Below are 14,600 nucleotides of genomic sequence, written 5' to 3'. Positions count from 1 at the left end.
TTTAATACAATGTCATTACACAGGATACTAGTTTCTCTGGTAGAATAATTTCCAAAAAAGAAAAAAAAAATCAATCCACACTTTTGGCTTCAGCTTGAATTAATTGGCATCAGCAATCTGTTCACACCGAGGTCAGCAGAGTCACCACTAATGAAAGAAAGAGAGAAACAAAGGAAGCGTAGTGAACAAAAGTGTCAGGTCAGTTGAGCTTGTTGCTCAGTTTTTGTGAGGAAGAGAGTTTTGGCTCAAAGCTACAGTGATATAACAATGAGCCATTATTTACATCTGAGAAAGTATCAGTGTTGATTCAACGACATGATTAATGGCCGTTGATGTTTTTGTAAGTTACGATCTGAGGTTTTCCCTTCCTGAATCTCCACACAGGCAGGCAGCTAGGTGACCGCTGCCCGGCTGTCACCGCCTGTAGTAGATTCCTATTCACACAGCTCTGAAAGGGCATATTTAATGACCTCTCATTATCATTCCTCTCGGAGGAAATAATTTCCAAACCGTCTCTACTTTACTGATTAGGCCTCGAAGGATTCCCCTGATGTCGTTTCCACTTTCTCCCTCTTCCCCTCTAATGCAGCTCTGTCCCTTGAGTTCTCATTTGTATAAGTGCTTTTCCGTGACCCCGCTGTCCCCAAAGCTTTTCTTCTGGTTCCCTACTCTCTGCCACCACTCTCCCTCAAAACATGTCTTTTATGTAACATTGATGTCTTTAACTGTTTCTTTATCTCCCCTTTTTCTCTCTCTGCAGAATGATACCTGGTCAGAGCTGTACTCCTTTGCTGTATTCAAGGCAATGAGCCACATGCTGTGCATCGGTTATGGCCGGCAGGCCCCGGAAAGTCTATCAGATATCTGGCTCACCATGCTGAGTATGATTGTAGGAGCTACTTGCTATGCTGTTTTTATTGGCCATGCAACAGCCCTTATCCAGTCCCTGGACTCCTCCAGACGGCAGTATCAGGAAAAGGTGAGGAGCTTCATTAAATCACCTTTGTCCCATGTTCTCAACACTTTTTTGTAAATATTGGTAAGTAAGTGTCTTGTGCATCGTTTTATGCACATTTTTCAAAATACAGCCTGATATATTTGGTATTTTGTATAAACTTTTGGATCCCAACCAGAAGTTAAATTAAAGTTTTATGGATGTTAGGTTATTATCAGCGCTGATACTAAACTTATTAATGGGATCGAGGATCGGCCAGATGTGAGAAGCCAGATGTGAGAAGCCACTTATACATTATATTTAGAGATTTGCATTCTGTTCCAGTTAATTGCTGGCAATGTTAACTGGAAGCATTGACAAAGATTAACTCCATATAGTAGATGGATGGATGGATGGATGGATGGATGGATGGATGGATGGATGGATGGATGGATGGATGGATGGATGGATGTTAACCAAAGACTGGTGAAGGAGAGAGGCCCAGAAAAGGAGGACTGGCATTATATCTTATTCATGAAGAACTTTTAGCAACTTGCACAGCCTAAAAAGTTGCTGGTATACAACGTCTCGACTTACAGTAAAGAACTAATGTGGAGTGACAGTTTCACGTGACGTTACATGTAGAGGATGATTCTAACATTAACTCTCACAGAGAATTATACAAATTTTAAATTTGGGAACAGAAGAGTTTGGGTCCTGGAATTTTGTCAAGTTTTGTACGGACTGGCTCACTGGGGGGAAGTCAGTGGGGTTGAAGAGCTCCTTCAATTTTTAATACTCTCTTATTAGGTCAAAACAATGACACGGATCATTAAAATATGCATATTTTTTCTTTTTCTCCTCTTTTCTCTTTGTTCATCATTGGCTGCAGCTGATTTTGTATTATTAAATATTTGCTGCTACACATCAGCCTCATCTATTCATCTATCTATAATGCACGATTTCTATACAATGAATATGAATTTTAAAAAGTGTAAAATTGTGTATATGACCAGCTGTACTGTGGTGCAACAGCATCAGGTCAAGCCAACACACTTTGCTTTAGGTTATGACCTTAATTTCACATCATCAGGTCCTGTTGAACCACTCACATACATTGTCATTGGACAGTATTTTGCTTTGACTATCAGACATCTCTTAAAACAGGGATGGGGATCGGAGCATTGCTGAGCAGTGCTGCAGCAGTGGTCTGTGGTGGTAACAGCGCAGCCTCTCTGTTTCCAAGCAGAGTCTCGCTGGCTGGGGAGCAGGGGGAGTGTTGCTGGCTTTCAGCAGCCAATCAGAGGCTGCGGGTGTGTTCGGCCAGGTAGAGCCACGTCGCCAGGGGCTGGGCGAGCGTGTGTGCGTGTGTGTGCGTGGATGGGCTGATGTGGGAGACAGAGAGGAGAGAGAATGAAGCAGAAAGAGAAAGAGAGAAAGAGAGAGAGAGTGTGTGTGTGTGTGTGTGTGTGTGTGTGTGTGTGTGTGTGTGTGTGTGTGTGTGTGTGTGTGTGTGTGATATGATGTCCCCTTGGGCAGCACTAGAATTGATGAGGCAGCAGACCTGTGTGTCCTGCCAATGTCATCCTGAAGGTGACGTAAGCAACCATGGCTGCCTCTCTCTCTCTCCTCCTGATCACTCACTCACTGCATCTCACTCTACCTGCACCCTGTATCATCTCTTATGCGTCTTTAAGTGTCCCTCTTTACATTATCTCATCCCCTCTTTCCTTTATTCTTCCCCTCCACCTCTTAAATACACTCCTCCTGATTTTCCCCTCTATCTCGTCTTATCTCTCTCTCTCTCTGTCTCCTCTCCTCTGGATCTGAATTTCTCTCTTTTTCTTCTTCTCTTCCCCTCTCTCTATCCTCTCTGGTGGTGGTGTCCTTGAGAGGTGCAGTGCTACTGCTAACCGGCTGCTACAGGGAGCATAGCGAGGGGGAGGGGAAACCTGTGGGAGACGGAAAGGCCTTGTTGTCGACACAAGTCCTGGTGCACTGCGAGATATTTGAACAGTCTGTTTCACATCCTTTAGAGTGTGTTCGTCTGGCTGGAGTTGTGTGGAACTCCCAATAGGGTTTTTTCAGCCTTGTGGATGGACGCTTGGGTATAAATCATGTCTAATAAATGGTTTAGAAGACGACGATTCAGCAAGCTGAGTGCTGACTGGTGCTCTCTTCTTTCCTGTGTGTTCTGAATGATGGGAGTTAAAAGGCCAGAGAGAAACCCATTGTGTTTTGTCTACCAGGAATTTTTTTGTCTAAGAAAGAGACCTCTCCTCAGCTGTTTTCCCCTCAGTTTTAAATATCCTGTTGAATTGCACCACAAGCAGTCTGAACACTGAGTTGAATAAGTTTGTATAATCCTCAACCAGCCTGTATTTTTATTGAGTTTAAGGATAAATTAAGGAAGTAAGAAACTTTCACATCAGAAATATGTTATTAAAACTGCGTGTACACACTTATATTTAGACATTTTCTAATGCATCCTCACCCCATCTCAGTATATATATATATATATATATTTTGTTGAGGGCAGGAAAGTGCCTTTCCCCAGAACACCTTCTCTGACCAGTTTTCAGATTTTCAGTTTTTTTTTTCCACTGCAAAGTTTTTTTCTGCTGCTCTGTGAGGATTAGTATTTGAGCTGAAGACGTGTATATTTTGATGAATGTGACACCAGCTTCATGACACACACACACACACACACACACACACACACACACACACACACACACACACACACACACACACACGCACGCACACACACACACGCAGAGGAGAAAAGTGCCAGCCATTCCAGTAAGGCTGATGCTGATGCTGCTGGGTGAATTCACCACGCCTCCAGAAAGGACTGTGAGTGACATTTTTATCATTTGGTGAGTGTTAGCAAAACAAGTCTGCTGGCAGTCTGTTACAGCCCCACTGAGGCTCGAGCTAGCATTGTGTGGAGGTTTCCATTTCAGCCCTGCTGTAATGTCAGACTCAGAATCCATGCAGGTAAAATTTAGGGAGAATTTGGCTTGGTCGCTTTGGTGCAGAGACCTATGAGTTATTTATACTCAGTAATAGTGCGAGGTGACACATAGCAGACAAGGAAGCAGCCTCGCTTGTGTCATCTTTTGCTTTTTCGAATGTACCAATGCAAATGACACATTTAGGAATGTATTTCTGGTGATCACGAAATCTGGCAACAGGCTTTTGAAAAGTTGGAGGTCAGAATTCGTGTTTGCTGATATCTGACCCACAAACCTGCATGTCTTGCATACAGAAACACGTGCATCATTAAAGGCTCTTCACACCCATGGCCCACTCACACATGTGCTTTCTCTTTTCTTTTTTTTTGCCTGATTGGAGCTCTCATTCTGTATTCATGCACCACCGGCTGAATAAGAACAGGAAAACCTCCCTTTATTCCAACCAGGGAGTGTTTCATATACAAATTCTGTATAGCTCCTTTTAAAATGATCCATACCTTTTGTATCAGTGTCACTATTGGATTGTATTCAGATGCAGTGATGGTGTCTATTGACTCTGCACTTAGAGATATCTTGACTGTCAGAAATTCCCGATATCTCTGGGGGTGGCTGACGTGAACAATTTTTTCTGACTCAGCAGCTCATAAGTTTGGTCGAACAAAATTACATGAATGTAGCTTGTACAGTGCTGTGCTTCACTGACATCTGTCTGTACTCCCTGTCAACCTTGTAGCACCTTGTTACACCTTTATAACTGGTTCATGAAGTTTGGGTACCTCTCTGCCTAACCTAAACCTGAGCAGGAATCTAATTAGCCAGTACAAGTGAAAACAGCTGTGTAGGTGTGCAGGTGTCATGCTCTGCCCCCTGAATGACTCTCAGGACTCTAATGTCCCGTTTTACTTTGAAATTACTTCCTTATGTGTCCCTGTCTGTGTCTGAAATCACTCACTACTCCATGCCATTTTGTAGTGCTCTCCCAATGTAGAGTGAGGATTATTATACACTATACAGTGGACTCATAGTATCCCACAATGCATATGTAAGCAATATATACCATCATGCATTGTGCTCCAGCTGAAATAAAGGAAAACAGTGCAGAGAAAATCACCCGAGTAACTTCTTAAAGTGGTTTTTCATTTTGCCGATGAGCTCACTGTGTAGTCCTCTACATAGGACTCGCTAGATCCTGAGTAGGGAGTGGTGAACGAATGAGTGATTGCGGACACAACCCCTGTCTTCGCCCCACCCTGATTAGTCTCACCTGTGTCCCATTGTCTTCCCCTCACTAGAGTGTTTAATTCTCTGTATTCTCTCCATTCTTTGTCAGTTCGTCTGTTATGTTTCCTGCGTTTGTTCCCCAGTGTTTCCCTTTGTGCCTCCCAACCTGCTGGAGTTCTGTTGTCTGTTCCAGTTTTTTTTTTTTTTTTTCCTTCCCTGTCGACTCATCTGCCTGTGAGCCTTTTTTATTTTCATCATTAAATTATCATCTCTGCACCTACCTGCCTTCATGAGTGACTGAATTTGGGTCCTGAAATCATTGAACTGTCACAGCAGGGCCTTTAACCGTCGCTTGTTCATCAGGGGTAGGTGGTGAGTGCACTATGTCGTTTGACAAACATGCTAACTATGTTCGGCTCACAGTGTGCCTCTCTGTAATCACTCAGCCACTGCAGAGACCTTTTCTTGCACAGCAGACATTTTGACTTATCACTGCAGGAAGAGCACATGTTACTCATAAAATGAAGCCAAAGCTGTTGTTTCTTTTTTTTTATTATTATTATTAACATGCTTTTCTCAGTGTGACATGCCCAAACATGTCTGTAGTGAAACAGAGCTATTTATTTTGTACATTTATTTGTTATTTCCTGTTTTTTGACAATATAAATCGAGACATATTCACATAAACTGCAATTTTAGTCATGAATGAAAAACCAGAATTGTGTGCGTCATAAATCCAAATATAGGCCTATTCTAATTTATTATTTACAAATATTACTTATTAAAGAAAGCGTCTTAGCATTAGAAACACTGCAGATTTATATTTAGTTTTTCTTTGGTTCTTATGTTGCTGTCCAGTGAAAATCATGTGTCTCCAAATTTTAACATTTTTCTGATAAACTGAAAGATTCAGTGTGTTTCTACGAGAAATTCTTCCTACTTGTAAAACTAAAAATAAACCATTTACACCCACAATATTATTCGAAAAATGCATTGCCATGAAGCTGTAAACATAGCTGTTTTTGTTAGCTGATCAGGAGTGGACATTTCGGAGATATGTGCTTTTTACAGGAGAACTATGACATTAAAAGACTTGTCAGTCATTTTGAGAAAAATAAGAGGTCGCAATGTTGTGTTTTGTATTTTCATTCTTCCCTTTAGATCATGGATTGCGCCTTTAAGACATGCAACAGACAGTGTATTAGTAATATGACTCTACACCAACACACCTTGTGCATCCATAATCAGCTCTTAATGTCCTCACAGGGGGTTTTACACTGAATCAGCTCCTCTCTCTCTTAGAGACTAATCTCACTCAGCGAGACGGAGAGCAGACAGCAGTCTGAGCTCTCTGCCATGATGTGGCACTGCACAGGATACAACATGATGTTTTCTACCCCCCCCTTCCTCTCCATCTTCCGTGCCACTGACACCATCAACAACAGTGATTTGTCCTCTCTTAGCCAGACTGCTTGTCACTGATCGCTTCAATTATCCAGAGCGCGGCAGACTTTGCAAAGATAGTGGCCAAAGAGATTCCCGTTCACGAACGTCCACAACAAAAACAGTGTCCCTTCGCTTGTGCCAAATGATATTCACTGCTCTGGTAAAGAGTGTGTCTGATGTGCAAACCCTTATCAGCCAGTCTTCTCTGCTCATCACTCCCTCTGACTGAATTACAGGATTTGCCTTAGAAGCCTCATTTCATTTAATGAGACTTTGTACTGTGTGAGACCCCACAGTGTGTTGTTCCTCCCTCTGTACACATCTTTGAATTGAAGACAGACAAGACAAGCTGACTTACTGCTATCTGATTTTCTTCTCTTTGGTGAATGTGCTTCATAATGTAATGAGGCGATTTAGCCGCGAATGAAGTGAATGAATTATACATCCACATGGCCGTTTGGGATGAACCCGAATTAGAATTTCCAATGGAGAGAAGTTGTGGGATGAATGAGCTGAAGAGGAGAGGAAAAGAGAAGGGAAGGAAAGATAGGAAGGGATGGAAGAGGAAAGGAGGGGAGGCGGAAGGAAAGGTGAGGAACTGAAGGAAGGAAGGAAGGATAGGAAAGGAAAGGAAAGGATGGGAAAGGGAGCACAAAAAAGGTTAGGAAAGAAAGGAATGGAGAAAGGAAAGAGAAGAAGAGGAGTGGGAAAGCAAAGGAAAGAACTGTAAAGAAAAAGGAAGGAAAACACAGAAAAGTAAAGAAAGGTAAAGGTGGGGAGGGAAAAGAAAAGGGGACGGAGAAGTTCAGGAAATGATAGGAAAGAAAAGGAAAGGAAAGTAAAGAGAAATTGGAAAGGAAAGGAAATTAAAGATAGGAAAAGAAACTAAATGAAAGGCAGGGATGATAAAAAGCTGGCAGCTGCGTTGGGTCAGTAGTTCATGAACTAAAAAGTGGAAAATTTAATCAAAGTTAGAGACAAAACTCTCCATAAATTTTCCTCTGAATGACAAATCACAAAATGCAAAGAGTTCCCAAAACAGCAGTTTAAATGACAAAATGTCAGTGAAGTGTTTTGCTGTCGCACACACTGTCATCAAAGTGACACAGAAAGTGGATGTCATTTTCAATCTCATTTGGGTGTTTGTCAGTTCCCTCTGGGTGCTGTGATGCACCAGCCAAACGCGTGCTCCCTCTCCTCCGTGACACTGGAAAGATTTCAGGTTGGCCCGGCGATGATCGATACGGCGCGCTGTGACATGGCTCTCAAAGTCAAGTCATTAAATGCCACCATCTAAGTTCAATCAGATAGGCTTTTGCTGCCTCACTCGTTCAGACTTTCGCCGAGCCACAATGGGCTGGAACGAGCTTCGTGTCTAACTGCAGCCGCTCAGCCGCTGCATCTCTGCGGGGAGTGTGTGGCTTTTCCTCCCTGCCAGAATACCCCACACCTACACTTTGTTCACAATCAGCACTTCTATTCTATGAAAGGCACACCAGCTGCAGCGTTAGCTTTGACATGCTGGGTAAAGAGTTGTGACACTGGGTCATTTCTTTGGGCCACTCTCCATCTGCAGATGTCAGGAAGCAGAGCTACTCATGCAGGTGAGACTTTGTGTTGCGTAAGTGCACCACAGGAGCTGTGCAGCTGTCCCCGCCCAGGAGACTTTTCCTGACGTAGATGATGTTTATGTTATGTGGCAGAATGAAGCAGAGTGGATGACGTATCAGCCGGAAACACGCCCTTCTTTTTCTGGGCAGAGTGACAACACTTTTTTTTTTTTTTTTTTTTAACCTGCCTGCAGTGCAGAGAGATGAGGTGTGATGGTCGGCCCACCTGCGGAAACGGTGTGTGGTGTAACATTAGTGGGATAACGCTGAACCTACACGCAGTGCAGAAAGTATTTGTTTCCAGTGTATCGCCTCTGTAATCCAGCACTACTCTTACCACCTGTTCTGCAAGTGAGATGCTAGATGCGAGTATTATGAAAAATTCCGTCTTAGCTTTTCAGTGGTGATATTCAAACACAAGAGTTCACAGCCATGCAAGCAGCTCTGTAGAGTTGTGCTTAGGCACAGCTGTGCTTTGAGCTAAATGCTAACATCAGCATGGTAACATGCTCACAATGACGACGCTAACATGCTGATGTTTAGTAGGTAGTGTTTATCATGGTCGCCTTAGCTTCCCATGTTTGCATACGAAGATTTTGTAACTAGCGCACAAGACGCAAACTTTTACCAGTGAGATGATGAGTCAGGTTGTGAGTCAGGAGATCACCAAAGTTTTACAAACCATCCTGAGGGGGACACAAACAAACGGAACACAAAAAAAATCTTATTAACATCATGGTCTCCCTAAAAAAGCATTTTACACTCAACTCAAGATGCTTGTGGGTGTTCACATCGATAAGGAGTGAGCAAAGTCCAATTTAGAGCCTGGCCCGAAGACCAGACTAAACTTAAAAAAGTACCTGAAATAAGCAAAATGTGAAAATGGCTCGAGTACAAACTTGACAAAGCACCGCCAGGGAGGATGCCAAGTGTCTGCTGAGTCCAGGCAGTCACTGACAGTAAGATTCACAACCAGACCTTATTTAAGTTTATGTAACTTTATTTGTTTATGCCCCCTGAAACCGAGGGACTGTGTTAAAACAAAAAGTTGGCTGAAGCACAGAGGCAACAATGTAACAAATGTTCCTGACTGCACTAAATACCATGAATAACGACTATAGTTTGAATAAGTTTCTTGCTAATGCAACCCTAGTTATTTGAAATTGTGAAGATGGGGTTTAGTTTGTTGATTTAGTTTAGTACAAAATTATCTGCAGTAGGGTAATTAGGATGATTTTCTGCTCAACAGGAGTTACTGTTCTGCCGCCATAAAGTCAGAGAATAAGAAAAGTGAGGGTTTTGTTGCCCTGTGCTGCAAGGATCTGAGACAAAGATCTTCCTTAGGTACAAAAGCATTCAGTTATGTACACCTTGATGCCTTTGTTTGCCAAATGCGTCTCTCTGTAAACAAAGAGCGAGTCAGTCTGTTTGCGATAGAAAACAATTTCCAATGTAATATATCAGATGCTCTTGAGGATCCAGAGCCTGTAACAGTGTGTGAGCAGGTGGACCTCATTGTTTTGCTTGGGGGGCCTCTGACAGGACACATGGCTGCCTGGGCCCTTCCAGTTGTGTTGCAGTCTGTCTACTCTGAAGCAAACCCACTGAAGCCACTGTCAGGGGATTGTCACTAGATGCCGGCCGACAGTTTTTGTGTCCTTCATCCACCACGCAGTAGAACAGTTTTTAGGGCTGTTCAGATAGAGGCAGATCGGACGATGACTTCTTCAGTCAATATGTGCCAGTCTGCCGAGCGTGTCACACTGCCTCTCAAAATTGTGTTGTGGACAGTTTTATAGGTGCAAGGTTGAGCTGTGGTCTTATCGAGCTTCCCATTTGAGCTGAAGTGCACACAGTCTGACAGCAAAGTACAAGCAGAAATCTTTTTCTCTCAACAGTTTACTGTCTGTCCTGTTTACCGCCACATCTATCACTCCCCTGCTCTGCAGCCCGGCCCTGTAGTTTTTTTCGCTTTCTCAGTGGTCACTTTGGTATGGATTGCAATTAGCATATCTCAACAATAGAAGCTGATTGTTTGTGTTGTTGCCATGTTGGACCCTTCACTTTCTATTGATCTGGCATTGATCAACTTCTAGGCAGCACTGATCAAAGAACGAGTGTGTTCATTTCAGTTGACAGCTGAAGGGCGTGAGCTTGCTCTGTTCTGTGTGGTTGTTTGTATTGTCTTTGTTGACTCACTGGAAGAAATACGAGAGAAATACTGTTTCATTTTTCTCAAATAAGATAACGTGTTTCTTGTCACTGATAAGCTGCAGCTGTTGTGCAGGAAGAGTTTGTTGTGCTGTTGAATTGTGTTGTGCTAGAATAAAATATTAGAAAAACCTCTGAGGATAATACAACATAAGTCAACAGTACAATAAATTACAGCCTCCAAAGTGACCATAAAGTTGAGCCGTTTCACAATAAACTGAACATTAAAGCCTTCATGAAGGTAGGATCTATCGCAGGGCTGCTGTATTAGACTGGCAACTGAGTCAGGGTATCAGTGTAATTCAAAAGACAAATGAGTAACTGCTGCCCAAACATCAAAACAAAGATTATGTGCTTTTGAAGTGGCTTCATGAGAAAAAAAAAAAAAAGACAACATACAACAACCTCTGCATACTTGCCGTAGCTATGTGAATAACTATATACACAGTAGACAGATTGTTTATAACTCGTGTAACCATCTGTAGCATAAATGTACAGCTGTCAAAATTAGTGATTGGCTTTGTCTTTTTATTCATATTTTTTTTTTTTCTTGGCTTGAAAATATTAAAACAAAGAAGGCGTCTATCAGTCCTGTTTTTTGGGTTTTTTTTTTTTAGCAAACATGACTCCAATGAGAAGAGATATTGCATTTTTCGGGACTATTTTCAGCCGCAGAGAGTTACACATTTAGTGTTGTATTGAGTATTTGCCAACAATAGGTTGCTGTTTGTGGGACTGACTCAGATTAAGCTAAATGCTGTGGCTCATTGATGTGTTTTTAATAGTTTTTGGACTAGAATGCAGCTTTATGACACAGAGGTTTGAGTTATATCAGGCTTAAGCTACACAGGCAATATTCAGAGGATCAATTGTATTATTTTTTTCTGTGTGTGTTTTCACAGGATTTGCATAGAAAAATATAAAATATCACCAGCCCCCATCTCTGCTTAGGCTTTTATAATGCACTCGCTAACATTGCTGACTGTGGGTTAATAAAAACTGTTCTTGCAGATGTTTTTAAAATCATTATATGCAGTGCATTAACAGACCATTATCTCTGTCCATCCCACTCCCTTTCAGTACAAACAAGTGGAGCAGTATATGTCCTTCCACAAGCTGCCTGCCGACTTCCGTCAGAAAATCCATGATTATTATGAGCACAGATACCAGGGCAAGATGTTTGATGAGGAGAGCATTCTGGGAGAACTCAGCGAGCCTCTCAGAGAGGTAAACACATAATACAGATAAGACACTCAATTTCCTACTTGTAATTTTATTACGTTAAGATATATTGACAATGTACTATGAGATTGTTTTTGTATATGACAGTTTAAATGATGTACTGTATTCACTGTGATCTTCCCTTTGGTAATGTTTGATTTTGAAAATACACAAAAACATAAAATTGGTTTCAACTTTTATTTTGTAGTTTGTTTATTACATATGCGTACAAGATGTTCTTTTATACTTTGACTTTCATTCATGCATGCAGAAGGTCACCTCAGTCTAGCTCTGCACTTGGACATTGACATATTCCTCTGTTCTTGTGCAGTATGTACCAAACAATGTGTCTTTTCTTAGGAAATTGTCAACTTCAACTGTCGCAAGCTGGTGGCGTCCATGCCGCTGTTTGCCAACGCAGAGCCAAACTTCGTGACGGCCATGTTGACCAAGCTGCGTTTTGAGGTGTTCCAGCCACACGACTACATTATAAGGGAGGGGACAATTGGAAAGAAAATGTACTTCATCCAGCATGGAGTCTGCAGCGTCATCACCAAGGGCACCCTAGCTATGAAACTCTCTGATGGCTCTTATTTTGGAGGTAGGCGACAGTGTGTAGCGTCCTCGTTCGTTTTTGTTGTTGTTTTGACTTTCTTCTTTTAAACTTTTGCACTTTCTCTTTCCTCGTTTCAGAGATCTGTTTATTGACGAGGGGTCGGCGAACAGCCAGCGTACGAGCAGAGACTTACTGTCGACTCTATTCTCTCTCTGTTGACCACTTCAATGAGGTGCTGGAAGAGTATCCCATGATGAGACGAGCCTTTGAGACTGTTGCCATTGACCGTCTAGACCGCATAGGTAAAAAATGATTATTAAATTTGTATTTACACTGTCAAACATATGACTAGCAATACAGGATCATTGTACACAACTATTTAACTATACAACTCTGCATACTACTCTTTTAAAGAGATACGCAAAGCACTTTGAAATGAAGCCCAATTACAGAAAACAAAAATGATATTGTGCTCAGGAAATGTTTCCACAATATTAATGTTGAAATAGGCAGTAAAATGAGCTGTGCTGTTCCACCAGAATGACACAGGACACTGAAACAGTAGATGAGAGTACAGGGTGACACGTCCATTTTCCTCCGGGCTTGTTCTGCTAGAGGATGTACCTGGGCTGAAGGACATCACATGCTTTATCTACCTTGTATTGTTCTCTTTTTCCAAATCCTTTTTTCCACATATTTATGCTTTGTTCTGCTTTTTGTCCTCCCTGCCCCGTCCTTCATCTTTTCTGCTCTTTAATAATCAATCCACTGATTCGTCTCTGAAGGTAAAAAGAACTCCATCCTGATGCACAAGGTTCAGCATGATCTCAACTCTGGTGTCTTTAACAACCGGGAGAATGAGATGATCCAGGAGATTGTCAAGTACGACCGTGAGATGGTGAAACTGGTGGACCTGCAGCGGCCGCGGGCCATGTCTATGACCCCTTCCATCGGCGGCATCTTTGCTCCCCCTGGTCAGGCGCAGACGGGCTCTGCTATCGCCACCCTCCAGCAGGCTGTGGCCATGAGCTTCTGCCCTCAGATGGCAAGTCCATTGGTGGGTCCCGGGACTCTGCAGTCTCCTCGTATGGTGCGAAGGTTCCAGGTGATGCAGAACCTGTCCAGCCCAGTCTCCATGTCTCCTCTTCAGTCTCAACCACCTCAGACGCTCGGAGGGGCGTTTGGATCTGCAATCTCCAGCCCTCCTGTCCAAAGCCCGCTCGCAGCTTCAGGACGGACTTTCCAGTACATGGCGAGCGCAGGACCCTCTGGGTCCCAGTTGTCCCTAGTACAGCACCATGCACCCAGCCCCACACAGACCCAGCAGAGGCCTGCCTCACACAAGAGCACCCACTCCCTTCATGCAGGCACCTTGAGCCAGGATACCCGGGCCCTGTCTGCCTCCCAGCCTTCACTCCCCCAGGACGGACCACCACAAGCTGCCTCTGCAGCCCCCAGCCCTCCGCCCTCCACCCGCACCTCCAACACCTCCATCGGCCCCCCTCAGCCCCCTCACCCGGGCCTGCCTGGGACCTCAGGGGTGGGGAGATCAGCAGGAGCTCAACAGAGGGTGGCCTTTGCCTCCACACCGCCTCCCGGTGGACCTGCTGGAATGGGGGCAGTAGCAGCAGCTGCTGGATCAGGACCTCCAGACTCTGGAGTTCCCAAGAAAGATTCAATTGTCAGCCTTCCAGAGCTAGACTCTGCCAGATCCCGGCTGTCTTCCAACTTGTGACCCTGGTAGAGTTCAGGAAAGAGGCCTTTTTTGTAGGAGAATCTGTTTGTTTTAGGTCAGTCCAGCTGATCTGTCAGCCTGCTAAATGACCAATCAGCTACCGCCCTTGCCACCAGTCATTTGACCTGGATGCACTGTGTGCTGGTGTCAGCAGAAGGAAAAGAGCAACTCAAAGTCTTGAGACACTTTGGCTAGGAGGAGTCTATACAATTAAACTAATATAACTTAAGGTTGAACTGGTCTAGTCTACTGTGCCAGCACCTTTAGTCTTAGTATCACCCCTTACACTCTGCTTCCAAACACCTACTGTATATCGCTGTCTTTACTGTAAAGATATGAAGAAAAGTATGATTAATGTAACTATTGCATACTGTGTAGAATCCATGCAATGCAATCTAGCAGGAGCTGGACTTAAAAATGAAAATCAGGGACTTGAGGTCAAATGACAATGACATTTTAAGCGTTCAACAAGTGTTTTGAGTGTAATTTTTCTGTATAAGCTGTCGTAGCAAAAGAACACATTGCTCTTCATATTGTTTAAAATAGTAGTGAAAATAGTGTTTTAGACCGCTGGTCGATCTTACATCGATGTGTAAATAGTTGATGAAAAAAGTACGGAAGGATATTATATTCATTGTATCTACCCAAACCAAAGTTGAGCTCGAACACAAAGTCTGGTTGTGTCTGT

At 43.1% G+C, this 14,600-nt stretch overlaps 1 protein-coding gene across 1 annotated transcript in view; it reads left to right on the top strand.

Annotated features, from left to right (window-relative positions):
• Nucleotides 1–14,371, top strand: part of LOC111228956 (potassium/sodium hyperpolarization-activated cyclic nucleotide-gated channel 2-like) — a 28,017-nt gene extending 13,646 nt beyond the window's left edge. Inside the window, exons 4-8 of the mRNA XM_022755080.1 lie at nucleotides 761–979; nucleotides 11,481–11,627; nucleotides 11,982–12,222; nucleotides 12,315–12,479; nucleotides 12,963–14,371. Of these exons, the coding sequence (XP_022610801.1) occupies nucleotides 761–979; nucleotides 11,481–11,627; nucleotides 11,982–12,222; nucleotides 12,315–12,479; nucleotides 12,963–13,912 (1,722 nt within the window). The 3' untranslated portion in view covers nucleotides 13,913–14,371. The remainder of the gene's footprint in view (nucleotides 1–760; nucleotides 980–11,480; nucleotides 11,628–11,981; nucleotides 12,223–12,314; nucleotides 12,480–12,962) is intronic.
• The last annotated feature ends 229 nt before the right edge of the window (nucleotides 14,372–14,600 follow it).

This window comes from Seriola dumerili, unplaced genomic scaffold (assembly GCF_002260705.1).
Source record: "Seriola dumerili isolate Sdu_G_001 unplaced genomic scaffold, Sdu_1.0 BDQW01000226.1, whole genome shotgun sequence".
Lineage (NCBI taxonomy): Eukaryota > Metazoa > Chordata > Actinopteri > Carangiformes > Carangidae > Seriola > Seriola dumerili.
Note: the sequence above shows the minus strand (reverse complement) of the source record. Positions and strands in the feature narration are given on the sequence as shown.